The 22,349-nt window shown below is 49.7% G+C and overlaps 10 protein-coding genes across 10 annotated transcripts; 4 read left to right on the top strand and 6 right to left on the bottom strand.

Annotated features, from left to right (window-relative positions):
* Positions 1-115: 115 nt before the first annotated feature.
* SCP_1102000 (hypothetical protein) lies at positions 116-555 on the top strand (the record flags this gene model as incomplete). The annotated part of the gene is made up of 3 exons (XM_027762635.1): positions 116-196; positions 252-398; positions 451-555. The coding sequence occupies 3 exons, from the start codon at positions 116-118 to the stop codon at positions 553-555; spliced, it is 333 nt and encodes a 110-aa protein (XP_027618436.1).
* A 60-nt stretch (positions 556-615) lies between these two features.
* SCP_1101990 (hypothetical protein) lies at positions 616-1,597 on the top strand (the record flags this gene model as incomplete). Its single annotated transcript, XM_027762634.1, has 5 exons — positions 616-941; positions 991-1,070; positions 1,233-1,322; positions 1,375-1,464; positions 1,527-1,597. The coding sequence occupies 5 exons, from the start codon at positions 616-618 to the stop codon at positions 1,595-1,597; spliced, it is 657 nt and encodes a 218-aa protein (XP_027618435.1).
* Positions 1,598-2,172: 575 nt separating this feature from the next.
* On the bottom strand, positions 2,173-2,634 carry SCP_1101980 (hypothetical protein; the record flags this gene model as incomplete). The annotated part of the gene is made up of 1 exon (XM_027762633.1): positions 2,173-2,634. One exon carries the CDS (start codon positions 2,632-2,634, stop codon positions 2,173-2,175), a length of 462 nt encoding a protein of 153 aa, XP_027618434.1.
* Positions 2,635-3,704: 1,070 nt separating this feature from the next.
* Positions 3,705-4,078, bottom strand: SCP_1101970 (hypothetical protein; the record flags this gene model as incomplete). Its single annotated transcript, XM_027762632.1, has 2 exons — positions 3,705-3,895; positions 3,937-4,078. 2 exons carry the CDS (start codon positions 4,076-4,078, stop codon positions 3,705-3,707), a joined length of 333 nt encoding a protein of 110 aa, XP_027618433.1.
* A 972-nt stretch (positions 4,079-5,050) lies between these two features.
* On the bottom strand, positions 5,051-5,653 carry SCP_1101960 (hypothetical protein; the record flags this gene model as incomplete). Its single annotated transcript, XM_027762631.1, has 2 exons — positions 5,051-5,503; positions 5,609-5,653. 2 exons carry the CDS (start codon positions 5,651-5,653, stop codon positions 5,051-5,053), a joined length of 498 nt encoding a protein of 165 aa, XP_027618432.1.
* Positions 5,654-6,250: 597 nt separating this feature from the next.
* Positions 6,251-7,160, bottom strand: SCP_1101950 (hypothetical protein; the record flags this gene model as incomplete). The annotated part of the gene is made up of 2 exons (XM_027762630.1): positions 6,251-7,006; positions 7,071-7,160. 2 exons carry the CDS (start codon positions 7,158-7,160, stop codon positions 6,251-6,253), a joined length of 846 nt encoding a protein of 281 aa, XP_027618431.1.
* A 1,825-nt stretch (positions 7,161-8,985) lies between these two features.
* On the top strand, positions 8,986-9,177 carry SCP_1101940 (hypothetical protein; the record flags this gene model as incomplete). The annotated part of the gene is made up of 1 exon (XM_027762629.1): positions 8,986-9,177. The coding sequence occupies one exon, from the start codon at positions 8,986-8,988 to the stop codon at positions 9,175-9,177; it is 192 nt and encodes a 63-aa protein (XP_027618430.1).
* A 772-nt stretch (positions 9,178-9,949) lies between these two features.
* Positions 9,950-11,380, bottom strand: SCP_1101930 (hypothetical protein; the record flags this gene model as incomplete). The annotated part of the gene is made up of 6 exons (XM_027762628.1): positions 9,950-10,257; positions 10,313-10,597; positions 10,687-10,794; positions 10,854-10,919; positions 10,980-11,188; positions 11,244-11,380. The coding sequence occupies 6 exons, from the start codon at positions 11,378-11,380 to the stop codon at positions 9,950-9,952; spliced, it is 1,113 nt and encodes a 370-aa protein (XP_027618429.1).
* Positions 11,381-15,024: 3,644 nt separating this feature from the next.
* SCP_1101920 (DNA mismatch repair protein msh-2) lies at positions 15,025-19,243 on the top strand (the record flags this gene model as incomplete). The annotated part of the gene is made up of 24 exons (XM_027762627.1): positions 15,025-15,070; positions 15,121-15,455; positions 15,508-15,732; positions 15,789-15,930; positions 15,980-16,078; positions 16,143-16,324; positions 16,389-16,503; positions 16,570-16,631; positions 16,716-16,823; positions 16,884-16,976; positions 17,029-17,289; positions 17,347-17,515; positions 17,567-17,630; positions 17,683-17,744; positions 17,802-17,897; positions 17,953-17,976; positions 18,024-18,064; positions 18,124-18,291; positions 18,347-18,392; positions 18,449-18,494; positions 18,549-18,724; positions 18,779-18,846; positions 18,904-18,946; positions 19,005-19,243. 24 exons carry the CDS (start codon positions 15,025-15,027, stop codon positions 19,241-19,243), a joined length of 2,910 nt encoding a protein of 969 aa, XP_027618428.1.
* A 272-nt stretch (positions 19,244-19,515) lies between these two features.
* SCP_1101910 (hypothetical protein) lies at positions 19,516-20,898 on the bottom strand (the record flags this gene model as incomplete). The annotated part of the gene is made up of 2 exons (XM_027762626.1): positions 19,516-20,567; positions 20,628-20,898. 2 exons carry the CDS (start codon positions 20,896-20,898, stop codon positions 19,516-19,518), a joined length of 1,323 nt encoding a protein of 440 aa, XP_027618427.1.
* Between the last annotated feature and the right edge of the window lie 1,451 nt (positions 20,899-22,349).

The following is a 22,349-nucleotide window of genomic DNA, read 5'->3' as shown; positions in this document are numbered from 1 at the left end:
CTGTTGAGAAGATCGAGGCATGGGATAATGATGCAGAAGGAGGCAAGATGACCAAAGGCAAGTGGGATAAGTCTTCGAACCCAAGCGTGGATTGTGGGACAAGTTCATACTCATTATGGACTTCAACTTGCTGTATCCGACTATCATCCAGGAGTACAACATCGACTTCATGATTGTTGACAGGATGGAGGATGAGGTGAGTGGACGTACAGTTGGGGAAACTGTAATATGCTGATGAATGAACTGATCAGGAGGGTGAAGAAAAAATCCCAGAATCACTGAGTCCTGAGGTTGCCCAGGGCATTCTTCCCCGTCCCATTGCTACTCTTGTCAACAGGCGTAGGCAGGCCAAAAGTCTAATGAAAGACCGCAAAGCGACACAATCACAGTTGCTTCAGGTACTATCAGTCACATCACGGGCAGTGGCATGCCACTGATTATTTTCTGCAGTGGGATATCAAACAGATGGCATTGAAGCTTACAGCGAACAGTACTTGCGGTTGTCTGGGATTCGAGTACTCCAGGTTCTACGCCCTCCCCTCGCTGCCCCCATGACATTCAAGGGTCGTGAGATTCTGATGCATACTCGTGAACTAGCAGAGTCTCCAGCTTGACATGCGTGGGGTCGAAGTTGTACTTGAAGGCTCTTCTGATTACGTTCGCAGGTTGTCTATGGAGATATGGACTCGGTCTTCGTTAATTCCAACATCACTGAGCTTCCAGAGGCACTCAAGATATCAGCAGAGTCCCAAAAAAGCGGTCAATGGTCACTACAAACTCTTGGAGATTGACCTCGATGGTATCTTCCAACGTTTGCTCCTGTTACAAGAGAAGAAGTATGCGGCCATCAAGGTCGAAGATGGTGGACGACCATCCACAGAGGTGAAGGGGTTGGACATGAAGTGCAGAGGGTATTGTGCGTTATCTAAGGTGGTGTCTCAGTATGTCACCATTTCTTCTAGGAATGTGCGTAAACCAACACATTTTCAGATACGTACCAGACCAGATTCTGTCGGGAGAGGCGACCGAAACTGTCGTTGAACGGATACACAAGTATCTCACAACTATGGGTGAGGATATTCGCGCAGGCAAGATCAAGTTGGATGAGTTCATCATCCCAGAGGACCACCCTAATGCTAAGAGCCAGCCACATGTCTAAGTTGCTTTGAGGATGAAGGCGAGGGGCGGCACTGCTCGATCGGGTGACGTTATACGTTATGTATTCTGCGTAGGTGAGAGCGGCGAGGTAGGCAAGACCGCTCAAGCTGAGTGGGCGAAGGATCCCGATGAGGTACGAAGGGCAAGCGACGAGTTGAAGATTGGTGAGTCCGTCGGAGGCCCTCGACATGAAATAGACACTGAAATTGTATTAAGACTACGAACATTATCTGGCACACCAAATCTTGCCTCCGATCGAACGTTTATGTGAAGGGACCGACCGGTCACGATTGGCCGAGTGCCTGGGTAAGCAGTGGAACGAAGAAGAGAACGCTGCGTATATCCATTTCTAACTTAATATGTCCCAGGGCTCGATGCAAGCCGATACCGCAATCCGGATGGGGCGGAAGAACGGCCTTCGGCACTCTGGATTCGTTGATGTCAGATGCCGAGAGATTCAAGGACACAGATCTGTTCGTTGTGCGATGCCGCTTGTGCCAGGGTGAAGTTGCCTTCGCATCTATCAGTGACAGAGAGGTGCCATGCCTGATCCGCCATTAAATTTGGGAACTGCAGACTTATGTCTTATGGAATAAAGGCTTCACTGTTGCTCCCCGCTGGCCCGACATGTTCTGGGTGCCATGGCAAATTAGGGACAGTTAGTTTGCAAGTGCAACTGGAGACGCAGATCCAGGAACACATCGCAATGTACTACGAAGGCTGGACTGTCTGTGATGACCCCACATGTGGTAACCGGACACGGATGACGGGCGTGTATGGGCGAAGATGTCTCCAGCATGAATGCCACGGAACAGTGATGTTCGAGGTGCGTCGCATGGCTCGAGGATGCAAAACTGGTGCTGACGTGTCATAACTGATGAACCAGATCCAGTTCTATCTCTCTCTGTTCAATGTGGAGAAGGCATTGAAGAGTGCAACGGGGACGAGACTAGGTGCGCTCAAGTCTATCGCAGAATAATGGGTCCATGCTGGCTGCAAATCAAGAAGCCCCATCTAGAACACAAGGGAGTGCGTGCATCCAATTCCCTCCTTTGGTGCTTTGTGCTGACATGCAGAAGTGTAGGTCTCTTGGTGCAAATCGGACGAATGGGTGAAAAGAAAATACTGACAATATTCCTTGTCTGTGCCATCCGAGACACCACGAGAGGCAGCGTCAAGCACTGCACTCCAACCAGGACTATTCACTGGCCTATCACCATTCCAACCAGCGACACTGCCATTTGTGGCAGTGGTGCCGTGGCTCGCAGTACCACCATTGAAAGGAGAGGTACCACCATTCCCGACAGATTGTTCGGATTCATCTTCAGCCTCTTCAAGAGGAACAAGCTTAATGACGCTCCATGGAAGTGGGTCATGGGCCTCTGCCTCTCCGGTAACATCGTCCTCGAGATTATACGATGACACGTGTTCTTCAAGTGCCTCTTCGAGTCCAGTACAAGAGACAGGTGAGGACATTTCGAAGGGGCACAGAGGGGAGGGAGTACTGGGGCTGCAAGAGATGTGCAAAATACAGATACCGTGGACATGCTCTTCGGCTTCACCATGGCTCGGACCGCCTTAAATACTCCCTGATGTAAGCACACTATTCCTCATCCATCCAGACAACGGATCCAATAGGCATAGGTAAACCGGTGGCTGCCCAAGTCCACGGGATGATTGGTTAGTAATATAACGAACTTACACTGGCAATCCATCTGCTTGTTCGACCCGTGAAGTAACCTGAAGTAATGTTAGCAGACACTCTAGGACTTCTCCCGTTGACACGTTAGACTCGGATAAGAAGGGAACCGTCAAAGCTTAGGATGATCTATTCGGAAACCCCGTTACAGCGGAACTACTGCATAGAAACATGGAAAGACGGAGGTGCCATCCAAAAAACCAATGACCGCCAACAACGGCATCGATCATTGACTGAGGGTACCGTGCACTGCTAACGCTGCTCACCAGGTCACAAAGGGTGGGGCCATGTTGTAGTCGTCATTAATTCATTAGAGACGACGAGCAACGGCCGGCCCTTCCCCAATGAACGCCCTCTCTTTCTCGGACAAAGGGACTCTACTTAGTCTCCCAAAGCATGTTGTGCCCGAGAGGTGGGGTACGTTTCTAGCTTGGGGGAGAGGATGATTGAAGATGGACATCTGGTACAGGGGAGGACGTATGCAGTGACAGGCGGGCAGTGGCGAGAAGGGAGATCAGTCTCGAACTGTCGAATGAAAATGTCCATGCAAAGGCTCACCGTACGCATTGTGTCACCCGCTCACGATGCATCGAACCAACAGTCGTGATGCCAACTCCAGGCCACCTTGCGTAGTACCCGCATCGCTACATAAAAGCACACACATCGCGCTTGATCAGACACATCGCGCTTGATCAGACACATCGCACTTGATCAGACACATCGCGCTTGATCAGACACATGATGCAGAGCTGCGCGGTGATGGTCCACTTGTCCGTGTGCAGGTTGAACTTGAAAATTGTGCTTCCATGGGTGCAGGTGCAGAGCTAGACTGGAGGACGGCCGCAGGTCAAGCGATCGGTGAGGACGACGGCGCCACTGAGGGTAAGGGCTCAGGGAAGTTAACGAAGGCCGGAGCGGATGTCAAGGACAGGAAGGCGGAGGAGGCGGGCATGTCTGAGGTCGGCGGTGCTGCTGTGGGAGTGGACGTGAGTGACGCGGTAGGCATGGACATCGGCGTGGTAGCAGGGGTGGAGATAGCTGCAGCAGAGTCAGAGTCAGGCCTGAGGGAAGACATATACGTGTTCTGGAAATGTCATTCTGCATGCCATCAATCATCTTCAGGAGATCGACACAGTCGGGAGTTGGCAGCCCCATGTAGTCCAGCGGTAGTCGCAGACTCGAAAGTGATGGGATTGGCGGCATGTTGGACAGCTCCCGCATAGTGGGTGAATTTCCATAACTGAGCGCCTAAAGCAGCCTATCGCTCCAGTCACCGTGAGCGGCACAAAAAGCGAAACAGTCCAGTTGAGGAAACTGCTGATCCTGCATATTGAATGGGATAGTCAATCTGCAGGAGCCATTAGGGAGAGGCAGCAGGCAGGTAAAGGAACGCACTGGTTGTGTCAGTGCTTGAAGTCGATGGTCGGGCCTTTGCGGTCGAATTCGCGCTCGTATGGTGGGAGCTCTGAGATGACCCATGTGACGAGTCATGCCGCTGTGGCGACAGTCCTGGAAGTAGCGTATAATCGAATTATTCATACAGATTTACTTGGAGTGGGGAATGATCTTACTAGTCTACAACGTAGGAGTGGTCGAACTATGCGAATGCATCATCACCAAAAATTTGCCTAAATCCCCTCTGTAGGTTGAGGTCGTGAGCACCTTGAAGTTTCGGGGCAAATGGACGACTTCGAGCAAGTTGCGAACCCGATCTACTGAAATTCAGAGAAAATTGCAGCCTGTATCCCCTCACAGAGCATATGGCCTGCGGGAGAAGCGTATCGTGTGCGTGGCTGCTCTTCTGTGGTGGACCATCCCATACGATTGTTCCATCGCATCTGAACTGTCTATTCGAAGGACCAATCGGGGCCGAGGCCGTCCGTCCATGCAGTAACTGGACTGCAAGTGATTAACAGTAAACGTGGGGAAACCTGAATCCATCGTGCCTGCCTTGAAGGACGAGTGATTACCCCATCGCTTCGCGAATGACTCGGGCATGATGTGGTCCATTGATGCCTCACCTGGTCATCCATGACGCGAATGAGACCCCCAGGCTTGTGCTGCAATAAGCGGAGACACGCGGAGTTGTCGAAATATGGCACCTGGAGAACGAAGCGGGAGATACCCTCTGTCATGTACTCGCAGACGTGGCGCTCGAACAGCTTCTTCTGTGTGAAGTTCTGTAACCGCTTGTTAGCGAAGTTGATGCAGAACTGATCTAGGCCGGCTAGTCATGTTCTGGGGGCCGGGTAAGTCAAACAGTCCAATGAACATATTGAAGTCGTCGTGGCAAAGGCGCTGGTTGATGTGTTTGTTCAACCATGCAAACAGGAGGGAGTATAGCGGCTTCACGAGTTCATCTCGGTTATCAGAGGCACCATCGGGATCCAGGAAGATTGTACATAGTTCCTTCTTCCCCATCTTCATTCTGTACGATAGCGCAGCCTCCAAAGCTTCCGGCTGCACGTCCAAGAAATCTGCGACGATATCGAGGACATCCGTGTTGCCCACGACAGCAGCGTCTTCGTTGCGAGAGCGATCGGTATGGAATTCCAGGTTACCCAGATGGAGAATAGCAGCAACCAGCTGGCACTTCTGTGCAACATGTCTTTTCGAGAATCCCACGTTCTTCAACGCCACCTTCAACTGATCCAACCGCACGGCATCCTCATCTCAGATGCACAAACCATCTCGCAAGGCATACAGCTTGAAATGGCAGGGAGATGGACATCAATTGGACAGGTGACACACATGAGAGAGTCCCTTGCAGACAGTCGTGTCTACAGGGAACCCCATCAAAAGGAATCAGCTGGGGACAATCGTACCCGACACGCCAACTGTCCAAGTCGCAGGGATGCTGAACCTTCATGAACCGGTCATCCAATGGCCAATGGCAAAAGTGAACCGTAAGGTGGGGGTGCATTTAGCGAACTGGATCTATAATGCACGGACGGACCATACTACGAGGTGTACTTCTCGTGGAGTGCCGTGAGCGAGCTCGATCGCACGATCTGCTCTGCACACTGCAAGTCAGACATGTCTTGCGACGTGCATCACGAAAGGTTTCTGCTGAACATAATCCGCAGGCTAGAGTCAGCGAACCCTCTTCGATCTCTCCCGAAAGATGTCACGTACCAGTAACAGCCCGCTCACGTTGACGTCCTAGTCCCTACAGTCCTTAGCAGTCCTGGACGTTCCGTGGTGGCCTCACGGAAGCACTCAACCTCTACTTCTGCTCCCTCGCCACTACAAGTTTGCCTGACAGTGCTCTGATGGTGACGGTCTATGTGGCCACAGCTCATGATCGGCCCGTGGACAGCGCGGTACAGGCCTTTCTTGCAAATGCACAACGACGATGAGAATACATCTGGCAGTTCGAGTTTCACGACGAACTCATTGCATAGTCCACGCACTGGGCCCCCAAGCTGACCGCAGCCATTGAGAATGCAAAGACAGAGGTTCTGGCTCGAACTGAATGATGGACATGTTTGTGCAACACGTCATTTTTGTGTTGAGCAATAGTGGTCTCAATCTCGATCGCATCTTGCGCACCTCGGTAGCAAGCCTACCAACGATAAGTCTTTGCATCGCGTCGAACGTAGGGAATTCTGCATGCAAGGAATGCAGGATAGGGATGAAACTGTCAACGATGAGGCCTGCTGTCCCCCGCTTGTCCGGTGCGAAATCGATGAGTTGAGATATATGAGGCTTGACCGCCTGAGTGAGCTGTGTGGTAAGGCCCTCATAGTCGATAGGTTCGGGCGTAACGCTGCAAGCTGCGGTACCAAGAACTTCGTGACCACATGAACGACGGACTCCTTCTCTACCTGCGGAGAAGACCTCGAGATATCCATCGTCTGGAAAAATGAGACACATGTGAGGAATGTCTACGACTTTGCTTCCGCCATCTTGATCGAGATCCTCATTTGCTTCTTGCACGGCACGCTGGGTGGGAGGGATATATCCACTGCACACCTCCACCTCGGCATCTTCGGCAAGCGGAGGAAGGGCAGTGTCTGCACAGGAGAGTTCAACGTCTATGTGTTGCTTCTTGAAGATCGAGTTCCGAGACACCTTGGAAAGATAATGCGGTGGAAACTCGGTGTCGACGACTTTTTTCGAGATCGACTCTATCACCAGCATAAAGCCCTACATCGAGCGTTAGCCGATGGAAATTTGAAGCTGACGTGTGCGCGTAGCTGAAATGACTCACTACGGGGAGGGCATACAGCTTGCATGCTGACGATCGGACGAGCAGCATCGCCCGCCAGAGACCAACAGGTGTAGATGTCGATTCATACATGCTACGTCTGCGAAACAATCGACGAGGGCAAGTAATCGTCGCCATGTTACGCACGGCACACCAGCTAGTCGTGTCGGCATCACGACCCTCTGGCTGCATCGCTGAGCCATTGGGAGCTACGCACGAGCACAACGAGCGGCAGCTGGCTAAACAGTGGCAGGGAATGGTAGGGAGTAGGGTAAATAGCGGTCAGAAGCGGGGAGCAGGTATTGCTATTTCCGAATATGGATACGGGGCGTGGGAAGTACTCGGCCACCTAAGGGATTAGACTGGCGAAATCAACGTTTTATTACATAACCACCGATTTATGAACAATTTCTAGGATTTTTCTCAGGTATCTAGTTAATAAATACACATGTACACTACCAAATGTGAGGAAACCATGTAAATGGAGGTCACCATCGCGCATCACAAGGCGCATTCCACCTTTTTTCCTGGGGAAAAACCTGGGGAAAACAACAAAGTAAGTCTCCGGGAAATATCCGGGAAAAACTGTGAGAAAACAATAGTGTAAATCCTGTAGAAAAACTGTGACCCAGAAAAAGCAACAGATTTCTTGGAGAAAAAACCTTTGTTTCCAAATCGGGATTTCCGCATACATCTTCATCAGCAAAAGTCAACTCTTGCTTACCCAGGTTATTCCCTTGATTAAGGAAATTGTAAGGAGATCCTCATTATTATTATTCCTTATTCACCTTAATTGGCCAAATAAGGAAGCAGACCTCCTTAATCAAGGCAATAAGGGAGCTAACCAACAGTTGACTTTTCCTGATGTTGCAGAAATCCCGATTTGGAAACAAAGGTTTTTTCTCCGAGAAATCTGTTGCTTTTTCTGGGTCACAGTTTTTCCCCAGGATTTACACTATTTTTTTCTCAGTTTTTCCTGGAGATTTCCCGGAGACTTACTTTGTCGTTTTCCCCAGGTTTTTCCCCAGGAAAAAAGGTGGAATGCGCCTTGTGCGTGATATGTCGTGACATGGAAAGCTCTGGAAAAGTTGAGCAGAAAGGGCGGGAGGTGGCAGTGGCGGGACATGCCGGGACCCCCGCGAATCAACTAAGAGCTCCGATCCCGGTGACGATTAGTCTCGTGACCAGACGTTCACGTGCAACTTACCGAAAATGGACAGAAAGAGAGGGAGCAGAACATCTGGTGAAAGTCGTGTAGAGCGGAGGGGGTATGTAATGCTCTCCCCATCAGGAAATCCATGAGGGTGTGACAAGGCATTAGCTACGATTGTAATGTAAACAATTTCCGCACTATGCATCAGTCTTGCGTTCATTCTGGTCAGGCCTTTTATAGGACAGTTGAGTTGCTGAACATCTAACTGAAGCATCGGCATGCTGTGGGGTTATCGCAGTCAGCACAGCTTGAACTTGTAAGATCATATGCATTTCCACAAGGATCAGGCATTATAATTGATCCCACATAGTGCTTAAAAAGAAAACATATCCATTTTTTGCTGTAATGTAAATCTATCTGCATTATCTACGAAAACCGTGCCCATATGGCTACACCCCAGGTTCCACATCGTAGGTGGGCATGGCGAGCACAAATCCCGAATCCGCAGAGTGTACCGACGCAACACCCGCACCTTATCGCTCGACCCCAGCGGCCATTCCGTGAGTGTCCCGGCATCTTGATGGTCCAGGTCGGCCATCCAAATAGTCCTCATCGTCGGCCATCCACGGTCCTCATCCACGGTCCCCGCAAGTCGTCGTGAGTCATCGGCAAGCCAAGCCCTGCGTGCCCACGATCTGCGGTGCTGGTCAAACATCGGCCCTCCATGGTCTCGGTCAAACGTCGGCCCTCCACGGTCCTGGCCAAATGTTGGCCCTCCACGGTCCTGGCCAAACGTCGGGCCCTCCACAGTTCTGGTCCGAGGTCGGCCTCCTCACCAACGGGGCTAGCCTTCCAAAGCGATCTTCGCGTCCGTTGTCTTCGGCCAACAGTGGGGAGCCCGAGCAGTGCGCCATTCTCAAAGGCAGGGAGATGGAAGCGGAGCAGCAGCAGAGATGAGAGAGGGTTCGAACCACAGCAAGCAAATACTCCACACCAACTTCGCCCTGTGACTTTCGCTAGCCCCACGAACTGTGTTGTAAGCCTGTTCTTGCTCGGAGAGCAAGCTCTCCCGACCCAAAAGTGAAAGTGTCCTTTTTACACAGTTGTTGTGCACTATTTGTTTTGTGGCACTGTCTGCCCTCGTCTCCGAGCAAGTTCCACCGCCGCCTGGCAGCCTTTCGAGTTGTGAAATAGAACTGCATCCATGTAAACCAGCTGGTTGGGTGGTGAGGTTAATGTATGTGATGTGATTTGATTCCGAGACCTTGAGTTTGAACCTTCTTCGTGTATTTATTTTAGACGCTATGGTTTTGAAGCTTCACTGGCAAGTCTTGCGGACTTTGTCATTTTTTTACAATAATTTTGCTAGATTTTAATGTCTGACATGCCCGACAAATGACGGGAAGACGCGGGGCACTCCCGACTTATCCCGAGACACCCGCTTAAGCGCCGAAGTTCAAAAGGTGCGCGGTGACAGAAAAAGTGTGCGCGGGATTAATTTTTTGAAGACCGCGTCATAATAGGCACGAGAGATGATGCGGCTTCGGGCTATGCAAAGTATGTACTAGTTACGACAGGATGGCGGTCATACTGTGTAAGGAGCTCAAGCATTCAACTATACGGAGGATGAAATAAATTATATCTTCAGTTGCAAGTATTTTATTCAAGAAGTATGTCGAATTATCGATACTCCAAGAAATGAGCTTTATCTACAACCCCGTAAACGAATTCACGGCGTCGTCAAATCTACATAGTGTCGCTTGGTGCCAACCTTCGCTGTCGTGAAGTACTCAGAGCATGCATGGCCAGGAGAATAAAGTGCGCGATGCGACATTAACTTCTCGCAGAACGGGCAGCGAGTGAGGATGCGGGTTAATTCTGTGTACCTGACACCTGGGTCCACAGTAGCATCTAGCAGGCCGAAGAGCCGGGAAGCCTCATTCACAGATGGTGCTTCGACTTGGTAAGCTAGAGTGTTGATGCTCGGAGGCGGTGACCAAAAGCGCTCGAGGCTGTCAAGATAGCCGTGGTCATAGCCTGATGAGCAGAATGAGCGATTACATGAGTACAACTAGAGACAAAACTATCTCACAGTTGGGAGGCTGTGGGTCATCCGGACCAAGCTCCTGCCGGGTTTCTTGACGTGCCCCATACTGGCTAAGAGGAGGGGAGCTCATAGAGTTTTGAGTCGAAGATGAGCTGGATGAAGGTGCACTGCAGAGCTCTTGGGGTACTGCAGCATGGAGGGGATGATCACCGCGAACGTAGGGGGAACATGTGGGCGACGCTTGCTTGAAAGGAGGCTGCCAGTCGAATTGACTACTCACTCCACTCAGTTGAGCCAGCAGAGATGGAGATGAATGTTCAACGACGATATCTGCATGGTAGATATATCAGATTATGTGAGGGAATGAAGGCGAACAACATCATGCATTATATCATCGACATTGGAGTAGACATTCATACCTTTGTTGCTAACTGTCCTTATCGCTGAGCCGAATCTTTGCTGCGCGCGAGACGGTGGGGCCGAACAACTACGGGCCATCCCTGTGATCTGGCTGGATGGGCGGTCGGCTGCGCAATAGCCAATTAAGTTCACCATATGAGACAAATCACCGAGAGAAAGCACATACCTTCGCGAAGAGGGTATGTTCTCCATTCCAAATCAGGATTCTCCTCCAGGAGATCATACAGGTCCACTGGGGTTGCATAACAGCAATTGATCAGTAGACACCAAACATGATGAGAAAGGGACAAACCGAACATGGGACAGAGAAAATGGGAGCATATAAGAACAGGATGGCCCTTGTTCAATGACTTGTCGGACTCGGGGATTTTAATCTGGCACGGGTGAGAACTGCGACCGGGGAGGTGTCCGCACAGGCAGCGAGGCTTCTCCCACTCGTACATCTCCGCATAGAAGTCCAACAAATACGGAGTGACAGCGTCGCCATTCGGGTATGCAGGGCTATGAAACGCATCAATACAAGGCACGAAACTCGAATAAAGAGGCAACCACATACTAAGGCATCGGGACCAACTTGTGACTCCTCTCATTATACGTAGGGAGGAAACGAATCCGGCAGAGCTCTGACTTCAGAAGAGCGAACTTAGCCGAGAAACGAGGCCTACGGGGAGAAGTAGTGGATGAGCGTGGCATGGTAGCAGATTTGGCAGAACAAAGATAAGCAACAGGATGGTGGATGTTTGGCCCAGTGCTGGAGGTATCCTCTTATAGTTATACCACATCAGTACCTGCCTCTTCACCAGTGCGACAGAAACCGCAGCATACAGATCTCAGTCGTTAGATTGACATAGAAAGGTCTCCTTTTCTGACGTCGAACATGTGCCATAATGTTGTCACCGCGCTTGTACGTGGGAAGGCGAGAAACGGCAGGCCTCCAAATGGAGCGAAGTCGCATTAATATTCCCTGTTCAAGTGAGCGCCCACATAGATCTGGATCTGATAGACGCTCGCGTCATTACAGGTCATTACAACAACCCGGCGTTCCTGAATGAGGACCATGGCCGGTAACCTACCTAGAACTGGTGGGAATATCATGTAGTCACCACTATTTTTAAACAAGAAAAGCTCAGTGCCTAAAATTTGTCCGATTTCTTATCCCTTTGGCAGAAATGTTTCTTTTCATGAGTGGAGTCGATTGGCTAGAGCGATTGGCGAGAAACTCAAAATTGAGGGAGATAATCTTTTTGTCAAAGAAGAGACTTGTTTGCAAGCGCGCCGAATCTGTCACAGATTGTCATGCTTGCCGACGTGCCGTTCCCTTGTTCTCCCTATAGTCGGAGTTTAAAATAATGTACTTCATTGTCACGCCTGAATCACTCCCGACTTTGCACCCTTTCCATCCCAGTTGGACATCTGGACCCCCAAGTTGCTCGGCCAAGGTATTTGAAATCATACACATCTACTGCATATTGTTTACTGATTTTTAGTGCAGCGGAATGTGGCAAAAGGACGAAATTGCAACACCCGGGTAACGATACTATGGGTTACCAGTTATCACTCACTCGGCAGAGCCTGTAAGTCGGCCCCCATATGAGGGGAAAATGTAAAAAATGTAGGGTAGCCGCGCATCTTCTCAGGTCAAATTCCCACCGCTTAGGACATTTGACCCAAATCTTCCTTATACATGGGAAAACTGCCGAAGTGGTAACCCATAGTAGTAAGCCATGAAGAACTTTGAAACACCCTTCAAACGTTTGCAGAGGGCGGGAGTAAGATAGAAGGTGACGGCTACCTTCCTTATACCTTTCTACCCCCGAGACACATTAAACCCTTATCTTAGGGTTAGGGGTTTTTCGCCAAATCGAAAACTGGCGGCGTCTAATTGGTGCGCAATCTCGGATCGCGATATCGCAGAAGATTTGCGTTGTCCACCTAAACTCCTTTACCCAGCTTTTGCATGAGCGCACAACTCAACCCCTCTTCTTTTCTGAGGTTTGTCTGCATTTTTCCCAGTGCTCGCAAGTTCCAAGCGTCAGCTATGACGAAGCAGTACTAAGTTTTCCCGGGACTTCACGTGGTTCCCTCTCAGGACAAGCTCGCAAGGAACGTCTCTATCGTTAGGTCTGGTCTTTTAACTGTGTCGGAAACGTGTTCTACTTCTTGCACATGTCCCGCTCATGCACTCCATATGTCCGAAGAACTGGTATCGCTTAATTGCATGATAAGTTTAGTTGTCATTCCGTGGAATCCTCACGGCTTTAGCCAGATTCGGACCTTCCATTACTCGCCAGGTACGTCTGGCTGAGAAATTGCATTGTTGACCTGTAGTTCAAAGTCCTCCGGCGACAACAATCCACGTTCGACATGATTAGCTTGGCAATTGAAATATTGACCCTTTGACACGGAGGAAGACGTCATAGTTCCTGTGACAGGCATCGGAATATTCAGATTCATAGATTAATTTCCATGAGCAAAAATTGCTATCAATTCCTGCTAGAGACTGTGGCTCGGGTTCCGACAGTTCATTCAGGTTGCCTTATCCTGTTCGTCTATTCCACGAACCGCCTGTTTTCCACTCAAGCTGGCTCCGTCGAAAACTGTGCATTTGTTGCACATCCTCTCGCCTCAGAAACACCTCAGCTTGAGAGGTAAATCCATCTCTCGTCTTGTTCCATGGTGTCTGATGTATTTGTGCCTGGCGAACGAAATCGTCTACTCTCCAAATCATTGGATGTACCACGTCTTGTATTTAGGTGGGCTGAAGGGGAATCATGCTTCCAGTTACAGTGAGCTGAGAATACGCTAGTGAGATAGCTGTCAATTCATGGTACGTTGCAGATACATTGAACGGGGCCGAAGGCCGTCATGCCTTCGTTCTTGTGTTCTATGAGTCATGACCCGCGACTATACGTTAGAATCTACCTCCGTAGAAGTTATGATCAAGCTTTTCCCAGCGATATTTCATCTCACCGTGGCAGCCGCAGCGATAGGTGCATTCCCGAAATGAGCGTGCTGCGATACTCAATGGCAACGGTCGGACCAGCTCATAAGTATAAAGGGCTCGTTCGCCGCCTTTGAAGACATACCTTCGACTCACACAACCTCGACTCAAATTGGATACTGAATAATGTTGAACTTGCAGCACAACATAGTCATCGTTGGGTAGTCCACCGTTGGAAAGCGCATACGATGTACCAGATAGATGATGACTCACCGCATCCGCTTAGGCTTGTGTATCGGAGATTTCACCACAGTCAGAATCTGGCGGATGTCGTCTGCAGAATACAGTTTTCCAGAATCAAAGCATACACATACGAAGCATCATTGTGGAATAGGCAAAATATACAACAATAGTCTCAAGCAGTGATGGCTCCTGTCCCGGAACATCGCACTTCAGTCTTAGAGAAAAGGCGTTCGTCGACGTTCGCGAGTACATGCAGATTCAGATAGAAACCGGTGCGTACAATTCCACTGATACAAGACCTAAAATCCACTCCAATTGAAATCGAGTAGGCAAGTATACTCCAGTATGAGAAACACACCATTAACCGGACATCTAGAAGTGTAACTTCCGTGACAAACCTCCACACCAGACAGAATAACAGGTATCGAAGTAATAATGGAAGAACATTTATCTTGCACCCAAAAAGCCACTTCAGAGGCTGCGGTGAGGAAGCCGCTGCGTCTGTACACAAAAGGTGCGTCATGAAGTTTTAAAAACCTGTCGTCTCAGCGGTCAAAGCTTATCCTATGTAGAATAATATCGCAAGCAAATCGTATAAGGTTGAGCTCAGAGACTCGAACACGACGAAGTAAACGGTTTTGATAGCAGAGAGTCGTTGGAGGAAGTCAAGCTGGGGATTTCCGTGACCGGCTTCAGAATTGCAGCTCCGCTTTAAAGCGCGTCGCGTTTCGGGCGCTTGTCTGACGCGCCTTGCTCCTCCAGCATATCTCTCGCGACAGACCAGGAAACCTGCGTATTCAACACATATCTGGCGCACGGATATTACAGACAAACTCGTTAGGAAAAAATCTAATCTGGTGTTCTGGCGAAGAGTAGCAGTGTTAGGGACGCTTTCTCTAGGTAAGAAGACAGCAAATTAGGACAGCGTTGCGTGAGTGATAGAAGCTACTCCCTTTGCCAAAAATCCAGATTGTGGCACAGAGGCGATTGTGAGCTGCGCCAACAGTTGGTGTACATTGATCCTGTTGCGCACACGTACCATTTTTTGTATGAATTTGACGGTCCAAATCACTGAACAAAGGGTTTAGACATTCCGCGCTGCTCTTTCGATACTACAAGGAATTGATAAACCGATCACTGAAGCCCTACCAAGATGGCGTTGATGTACGGGAAGGAGAAGGATGCCGATTACGAGATTGGTGCGTCTAATCGTAGCACATTTCCAGCGCAACAACTCACATCACCACAGACAACGTATCTCATCCTGGGTTTTGCAGTTTTTTTGCGAAGCTTCCTCCTAAGTCACCGGAAACTGGAACAGTACGCCTCTTCTTTCGAACTGAGTACTACTCCGTGCATGGGCCGGACGCACTCTACGTCGCTGCGCACGTCTTCCACACCAATACAGTCATCAAATATCTTGGTCCTGGTGGCAAGTCTGGCCTGCCAAGTGTCACATTGAATGAAAGCCAGGCAAAGAGCTTCCTACGCGAAGCTCTGACCTCAAAGCAGCTCAAGGTCGAGATATGGGTACCAGAGGCTGGACAGGGGAAGAAGGCCGTTAAGTTCCAGCTTGACAAGGAGGTACGTACTATCTGTTCGCTTGCTCGCTGTTGTTGATCCTTTGGCATTACAGGCGTCTCCTGGAAATTTGCAAGCTGTGGAAGAGCTTCTCTTTGTCAACACGGATATCCTGTCCGCCCCCATCGTGATGGCGATCAAGATTACGACGTCCTCTGCCACAGGGGCCGGTTCCTCCAAGGCAAAGATGAAAGCCATAGGTGTGGCGTTCGCTGACACGAGCGTCCGTGAGATTGGTGTTTCGGACTTCGTGGATAATGATCTGTTCTCGAATACCGAGGTAACTAGGAGGAAAATCATTGCGTCAAGTTGTGCTCATACGTTGAATCTCATCAGACTCTAATCATCCAACTTTCCGTCAAGGAAGCTCTGATTCCCACCGGCACAGCGTCCGGCACAACAGAACGCGACTTTGAGCTCAAGAAATTAAAAGATGTTTTGGACCGCTGTGGGGTGGTTATTACGGAGCGCAAGCCCAGTTCGTCTGTTTAGTATCTACACGTTCTATAACTAACATTAGTTTCAAGGTGAATTCACTGGCAAGAACATAGGTGATGACCTTGCACGGCTGTTGAACCCGAGTTATATCCCATCTTCGTCGAGTGTCGATACATCATTGACTATACGTTCGTCTTCACGTTGTCCCCTTTCTTGTGGTGTATGGTCTCATACTTGCGTGGCTCTGAACAGCACAGCTGTCGCTCCCCGTCGCGCCGTCGGCACTCTCTGCGCTCATTTCATATCTTTCGTTGCTATCGGACCCGTCCAACCATGGCGCATACTCGATCTACACGCACGATCTCTCACAGTTCATGCGGCTTGATGCGAGTGCCTTGCGCGCACTCAACCTTACGGAAGTCCCAGGAAACATTGTATGTAATGCTACTTCAGGTTTCGCGAGCTCCAATATGAAGAAGCTAACATGCGGCGGTGAAGGGGTCGAACAAGAACACGACTCTTTTTGGACTCCTGAATAAGTGCAAGACTGCTCAGGGGTCCAGGTTGCTAGGGAGTTGGCTGAAACAGCCGTTGGTGAATCTTCACGAGATTCGTGCGTGTATATCTTTTGCTTGTTATCGTCGTGATTGACAGACGCCCATGGCCTCTGTCCTGTTAGACAAAAGGCAAAATCTAGTCGAAACTTTTGTTGAAGATTCCAATGCGCGTAGAACTTTGCAGGTACGACTGCTCTTTAAATGCAAACCGTCGATATTCTCACTTGCCTGTGCAATTCTTCTCTGTTGGTTTCACGGGGCGATGCAGGATGAGTACTTGAAGATGATGCCGGATATGCACCGTATTTGCAAGCGATTCCAGAGGTCTGTCGCTTCACTCGAAGACGTTGTGCGTGTTTATCAAGCTGTACTCAAGGTGCATGGTCCTCTCCTATCTACGTTGTGACTATAGGACTGATACGATGCACTGCAACAGCTGGAAGGTATGATTACTACCCTCGAGGCCGTTGAGAGCGAACATGATGACTACAAGGCGCTCGTCGAGGAGACCTATCTGGTCAAGCTTCGGGTTCATCTTCCGTAATGCCCCTCCCCCTTGACTATACTTATGCGCCGCATAGGAATACGACAATAGTCTGACCAAGTACGCTGAGATGGTGCAACAGACGCTCGACCTTGACGAGCTTGAGAATCACCACTTTGTAATCAAGCCGGACTACGACTCGCGCCTGCAGGCGCTCTCGGACAAGCTAAAGGATATTCGGGACGGGCTTGACGAAGAACATCGCCAAGTGGGCCAAGACATCGGGATGGAGCTCGACAAGAAGCTGCACTTGGAGAACTCGCCCACGTATGGGTATTGCTTCCGGCTGACGAAGAACGTGAGTTGCGCCAGCCTTCGCACGTAGTTGAGTCGGTTTAATCTGACTACTATACAGGACGCTAAAGCGATCAATGGCAAGAAATACATCGAGTTAGGCACTCTGAAAAGCGGTCTCTTCTTCACCACGAAGACCCTGAAAGAGCTCGCAGGGGAGTACCAAGAGACGACGGAGTCATACTCGAGGACCCAGAGCGGTCTGGTGAAGGAGGTCGTTAACATCGCGTGTAGGTGCTGAAGGGGGAAGCGGCTTGTCTAGGAACTAACCTTCTATGCAGCTACCTACACACCCGTGTTGGAGGCGTGGAACAACGTATTGGCGCAGCTCGATGTCATTATCAGGTGCGCTTCATGGACGGTTCTGTCGTATCACTCTGGCTGAGTGTCGAGCTAGCTTCGCTCATGTAGCAGTGAATGCTCCTGAGGCGTATATCAAGCCGACCATCCTTGAAAAAGGTATGTCTTCATGTCTTGTATCACGCAGCGTGCGACTGCTGATACGTCCTCTGTCAGGTGCTGGAAGCTTGGTGCTGAAAGATGCTCGTCACCCTTGCCTTGAAGTTCAAGACGACACGAGTTTCATACCCAACGACGTAGAGATGATCAAAGGTTCGTGTTCTTTCCCTCAATGCTGAACGTTATCATGACGAAGTTCGATTTTCAGATGAGAGCGAGTTCCAGATCATCAGTGAGGCGCCCCCTCACACATGGTCTATTTATCTGACTTGTCACCAGCTGGACCGAACATGGGCGGCAAGAGCACCTATATTCGACAGGTCTGAAAAGCTTGTTCTCTCGAGGGTTATTGCGCTTTCTCAACCCTAACGCATCACAGGTTGGAGTAATTTCACTGATGGCACAGACGGGAAGCTTTGTTCCCTGCTCGGAAGCGAGCTTGCCTATTTTTGATTCCATCCTCTGCCGAGTGGGCGCGGGAGACAGTCAGCTCAAGGGTATCTCCACATTCATGGCGGAGATGCTAGAGACTGCGACAATCTTGCGTGTGCGTACAATGCGTGGTATATAGATCCTGGAATTATTGCTTATGATTTTTGCAGTCGGCTTCTAAGGACTCGCTCATCATTATTGACGAATTGGGTCGAGGTAGGTGTCGGTTTCGAAGCTGACAGAGTAGATGTTCACAGCTTGAGGTCTGTTAGGCACCTCGACATATGATGGCTTCGGTTTGGCGTGGGCAATCTCAGAGTGAGTGGCAACGGACTTCAGTGTCCTGGCAAAAGTCTCATTGTCACAATCCAGACATATTGCTTCGCATATCCATGCCTTCTGTCTCTTTGCCACTCACTTCCACGAATTGACGGCGCTCGATCAGCAAATTCCGCACGTGAAGAACCTGCATGTCGTTGCTCATGTCTCCAAATCCGATGAAGCCACTCGGGATCGTGACATTACTCTGCTGTACAAGGTAGAGCCTGGTACGTAGTATCACCTAGGTGGCATGAAAAGTGAACATTTACTTTGACCCGTAGGCGTCTGTGATCAGAGTTTTGGTATCCACGTTGCTGAGCTGGCTAATTTCCCTGAGAACGTGGTGAAGGTACGCTGTGAGCTCGCGTGGCTGGAGTCGGAATTAACGACACTTGAAAATCTGTAGCTTGCAAGACGAAAAGCAGATGAACTCGAGGACTTTAATAACGGTAAGGTGCACAACTGTCACGATTTACCTCCAGCACTCAGTGCAACGATACTTTTCAGCGGGTGAACCAGAACTTCCTGCAGACGTTGTCGAGGAAGGCACGAAGATTGTCGAAGAGCTTCTGCGCACCTGGGCGTCGCACACGGATAGACGGGATGGCGAGGACGTCATCATGGCCGACGGTGACGACGAGCTTTCCTCTTCAGCCCAGCTCGAAGAGCTGAAGAAATGTGTGGAGCAGTTCCGACCGCGCATCGAGGCGAATCCTTGGGTGCAAAGTGTTCTTGCTTCGTTGTGAAGATACACTGCGCAATGAGCGCGAGGCCTGAGGTGTTTACCTCTCGATTGCTTTGTGTTATGTTTCATTGCTGTCGTTTGCTGAGATACATCTACATTTTAATCTCAATATGTCTGTTCGTCCCATCACGGCCCTCTGGTGTTGACTTTGGTGTTGTGGTTTGCTCTTCTGGAAAGAGTATGACTAACTCATTCCTGACGGCTAGCCAAGGTGTGTACAAATTGGTCATAAAGCGTAATCGAGTCGTTTTCAGGTCGTAATGTAATGCTCCCTTACACCTCTGAGACCCTCGAGACCTCCGATTTCCTATCTGGCTTGGATGCAGACGCAATGTGCTGCAGGTAACCTAGGTAAGCCGCTTGCGCATCTCCGAACAATGTCTTCAACATCTCCTTTTGGTCACTATCCAGGTCGTCACGTTCCCAGTCTTCCCCTTCAAACTGAAAGTCCTTCCTACTCTGCAATCGAGGAATCACGGCCTCCTTCCATATCCTCCACGCCTTTGTGTCGTTGGGCAGCATCTCGTCCAATAGTTTCTCCGGGTGGAGGCAATCCAGCACAAGAAGGACGAAGATAGCCGCTGTCGTCCGCGTCCCCAGAGAATACTTCCTCTTTGAAGGGTGATCCAATACTTGGTCTAGTATCTCCATCTGGACCTTTTCTTTGTCGAGCGAAGAGAGGTACGAGTTATATGCCCAAGAGACTGCCAGCGACGCCAGGAACATAAGCTGACCAAAGAGGTGCGCCTGAGGGATTAGGAGCAGTTGTGCAAGGAATTGCACATTCAGCAACACCGCGGCCATTCCGATGTTCCTGTACTCTGGCTCGCTTTTGAGCCGAAGCGCGAACCTCCCTCGAGTGACCGCCGTAACCGCACCCTCCTCTCCAGTTAAAACCACTATCCCGTTCTCTGTGATCAGAATCCCGTCTCCTTTGGGAGCTCCTGGAGCCACGGTAGAAGCTGGGTGTTTGAAGACCAGTTGCCCCGATCCGATCACGTAACACGCGACTCCGCTCGAGATGATACCGAGGAGGATCATCGAAAAGGAATACCAATCCCAATAGACGGCGCAAACAACGCAAGTGCCCAAGCTGACGATAATGGGGATGCTCGCCAGTAGACCTGAATAGGTCCGGAGCAACTTGGGGTACGCCTCCTTGGGAGGGCAGTAATGCAAGTCTGCGATGGTTACCGCGACGCGCATGCTTTCTCTGCCATTCACTTTCACTGCCTCTAAGTCCTCGCACGCAGTCGCAAACAGATGCGCCAAGTGGCCTGTTTGCTGTATCGTCGTTCCAGAATGTGCAGCTTTGAACCGTGGACCTTCGAGCGAAAACCAAATGTGAGCGTTGTATGAAAGCCAGTTCAAGCGACTTGCAATACCTTTCTCTCCATCAAGTTCAAACAGAGTAGCGGGGTCAACATTGACTCCCGGGAAAAGTCCGTCCCACAAGCGCGAGTTTGCAAGCTGTCCGTACCGCTTTCCAATCTCATAACTCCCAGGTGAGTTATACCATCCCAACCACCTCCTGCCCTCGTACACATGGACGGTTGCCATCGCCGAAACTGCTTCATCACCTCCGAAGAAGCCTGCAACTCCCGACGAGTCCAAAGTGAAGGTCGCGTCTTTCAGTGGAATCAATGGGTGATGCATTTTGAGGGTTCGGTAAACGACTCAACATTCCCAGCTGTGGGCTGCGAGAGGATCTCATACACTTCGCGAACGAGGCAATGATTCTATTTATTCTGACGCTCAACGCTTCTCATCTTTGCATCAATTGCAACGCCCTTCCCATGCCCATGGTTCATCGCTTCCCCATTAGTTGTGAAACGCGGCGTAAGGCGCTCATCTGTGCCAAGCCTTGTGTCGGAGAATTTCTACAGCAAAGATCATATCGATAGGCCCTTCCAAAAAAATCCGTTCACAAAGCGGACCGCGAAATCAAACGCTCCGGAAATTCCGGTGGTGGCGCCACCATGCACTGTGGTGCCACCAAGTCACGCCGCGCTCGCGCCCGGGTGTAGGCGGTTAAGGTCCCACCTATCACTGGGGGCAAGAGTGGATGTTCTGCCTTGGAACAGTGTCTGAACATCCAAGGAACAGATTACATTTTTGGACATGTCACATGTTCTGAACATGGTAAGGAACATCTAATATGTCTCACACAATGTTCCATTGGAGAGCATGCTGGAGACATGTTGCATGTACCATTCTGGAACATATAATATATCTCACACAATGTCTCATTGGAGAATGTCCTGCAGACTTGCTGCATGTTTCATTCTGGAACATTTATCATTTTGCTACTATATTCTGGGCTTGTCTCTTGGTGCAATATGCTCTGTATAATAAGGATTTTCCATGGCCAAACACATTACATTTCTGGCCACTGTTAATCTTCAGAACATTGTGAGAAGATGTTAAGTGCTGCTACTCCAAACATACAAGATGTTCTGGGCACCAAGAACATTTGCAGTACATGTATGATACATACTAAAATTTTACTAAAATTTTACATGTACTGCAGATGTTCTTGGTGCCCAGAACATCTTGTATGTTTGGAGTAGCAGCACTTAACATCTTCTCACAATGTTCTGAAGATTAACAGTGGCCAGAAATGTAATGTGTTTGGCCATGGAAAATCCTTATTATACAGAGCATATTGCACCAAGAGACAAGCCCAGAATATAGTAGCAAAATGATAAATGTTCCAGAATGAAACATGCAGCAAGTCTGCAGGACATTCTCCAATGAGACATTGTGTGAGATATATTATATGTTCCAGAATGGTACATGCAACATGTCTCCAGCATGCTCTCCAATGGAACATTGTGCGAGACATATTAGATGTTCCTTACCATGTTCAGAACATGTGACATGTCCAAAAACATAATCTGTTCCTTGGATGTTCAGACACTGTTTCAAGGCAGAACATCCACTTTTGCCTCCAGTGTATCGGGAGCTTTCTTTTCGCAGACCGCCCAAAGGCCGCCTCCGCACGATTTTTTGACCATGGGCCTAATAATATGATCTTTGCTGTAAGAGGTGTTACAACGGCCGCCTACACCACCAGACGAGCCGGACAACGGCTGGATAAATGAGAA

Source organism: Sparassis crispa (assembly GCF_003851025.1).
Source record: "Sparassis crispa DNA, contig_000011F, whole genome shotgun sequence".
Lineage (NCBI taxonomy): Eukaryota > Fungi > Basidiomycota > Agaricomycetes > Polyporales > Sparassidaceae > Sparassis > Sparassis crispa.
The sequence above is the reverse complement of the archived record's forward strand: the minus strand, read 5'-3'. Positions and strand labels throughout refer to the sequence as shown.